Raw genomic sequence first — 1,550 nt, 5'->3', positions numbered from 1 at the left:
CCGTAGTCTGAAGTTCAAAATTAAAGATTTGCTGAAAAAATACAGTAATTCCGCAAGGCCCTGCTCTGGAACGAACTAGTTAGTATGGCAGAATTTTCAGGGAGTCACACGGACTCCTGCATAAGTCAAATCAGGGAGTCCGACAGTAAATCAGGGAGTATTTGACTCTGGCGTTAATTTCGCACCCTGTACTGCGTGTATAATTTGCTGTCTGTGCTTGTCTCACGCAGACGTTCGAGGAGGAGGGAATGTTTGCGCTGATCGGCATGCTGTGCGGACTAGCCATCTACAACTTCCAGATTGTCGACCTTCACTTTCCGCTGGTGCTATACAAGAAACTCATGGATAGGTGAGCCTTATTTAGCATTATATTTTATTGAAATGCTCCAAGTGCCTGTGGCAGTAAGTGCTCCCGCGCTCGCACCTCGCCGAACCACGCATCGAAATTCCGGCAGACGTTCGTGGGGCCCATTGTCAGAAACAAAATTAGTCTCAATATTAGTCTTAATTAGTTATCTTTTTCTGTGCTCGCCTCGCATGTGGAAGGTCGGGGGGGTTCTACTCCCGGCCGGGTGATACCAAACACTTGAAAAATGGTACACACTGCTTCTCTGCTTAGCACTCAGCAAAGTGTGTGGCAAGAAATAACCAAAATAAAAGAAATAAAGGAAATAAAAGAGTGTACCAAAATGTAACGTTGAAGGGATGTTGGAAAATGATGAAGAAGGAATCCAAACTTGTGTATTAAACTGAAAAAACTTTAATAACTGGCTCACAGGGTAGCCACATCTTGCACAGAGAGACAAAGAAACTTGTTAACTCACAGTGCTACCAGTAGACTAACCCACCGCTGTAGTATTTACTGTGAAAGCAGCTGCGTGGCCTCGTAGACCAGACCTCCATACGCTGCACATGAGAAACTTTAACGTGTTTCTGTTGACGGTCTACAGGGAAGAATTGAATGTGAAGATTAATGTTGAGAACGATTGTTTCTGACAACAAAGGTTTTTAGAATGCTTTTTTCGCAATCTTTGTAGATTGTGTAGAGCTATCTATCAGTCGTGCCAGGCAGATAGGTCTATTGAGTGTAAATGCTATGAGGTGCACGTAGTATGCCATTAGTAACAACATATGTAACAAGAGCAATCGGAGATAGCAAACCTTCGCCACAGCATAACAGTCCCCCAATATTGATGAAATTTTCAGAAATTTGATAAAAAAAGATCCAGGATTTTTGTTTTTTTATGAATTTTGAATGCGTCTGAAGTCTTCCCCACAAAGAAACAAACAAACAAAAACACAAAAATCTAATCGATTGATTCTTGGCCCAAGACCAACCCGTCCAAATAATTTCATGAAAATCCATCTGTAACTTTTTGAGATATCCTGTTGACAGACAAACAAACCAACAAATAAACAAACTAACAAACAAACCAACAAACAAACTAACAGGGGCGAAAACATAACCTCTTTGGCGGAGGTAATGACATAGTAACAACAAAGTAATGATGACATCTCTCTCTGTGTCTTCCTGTACATGCGCAGACATA

General features: G+C 41.5%; 1 protein-coding gene across 1 annotated transcript in view; it reads left to right on the top strand.

Annotated features, from left to right (window-relative positions):
• Positions 1-212: 212 nt before the first annotated feature.
• The window catches only part of LOC106817171 (probable E3 ubiquitin-protein ligase HERC4), a 10,578-nt gene continuing 9,240 nt past the window's right edge, over positions 213-1,550 (top strand). Inside the window, exons 1-2 of the mRNA XM_014821824.1 lie at positions 213-349; positions 951-963. Of these exons, the coding sequence (XP_014677310.1) occupies positions 249-349; positions 951-963 (114 nt within the window). The 5' untranslated portion in view covers positions 213-248. The remainder of the gene's footprint in view (positions 350-950; positions 964-1,550) is intronic.

This window comes from Priapulus caudatus, unplaced genomic scaffold, assembly GCF_000485595.1.
Source record: "Priapulus caudatus unplaced genomic scaffold, Priapulus_caudatus-5.0.1 Scaffold1619, whole genome shotgun sequence".
NCBI lineage: Eukaryota > Metazoa > Priapulida > Priapulimorpha > Priapulimorphida > Priapulidae > Priapulus > Priapulus caudatus.
The sequence above is the reverse complement of the archived record's forward strand: the minus strand, read 5'-3'. Positions and strand labels throughout refer to the sequence as shown.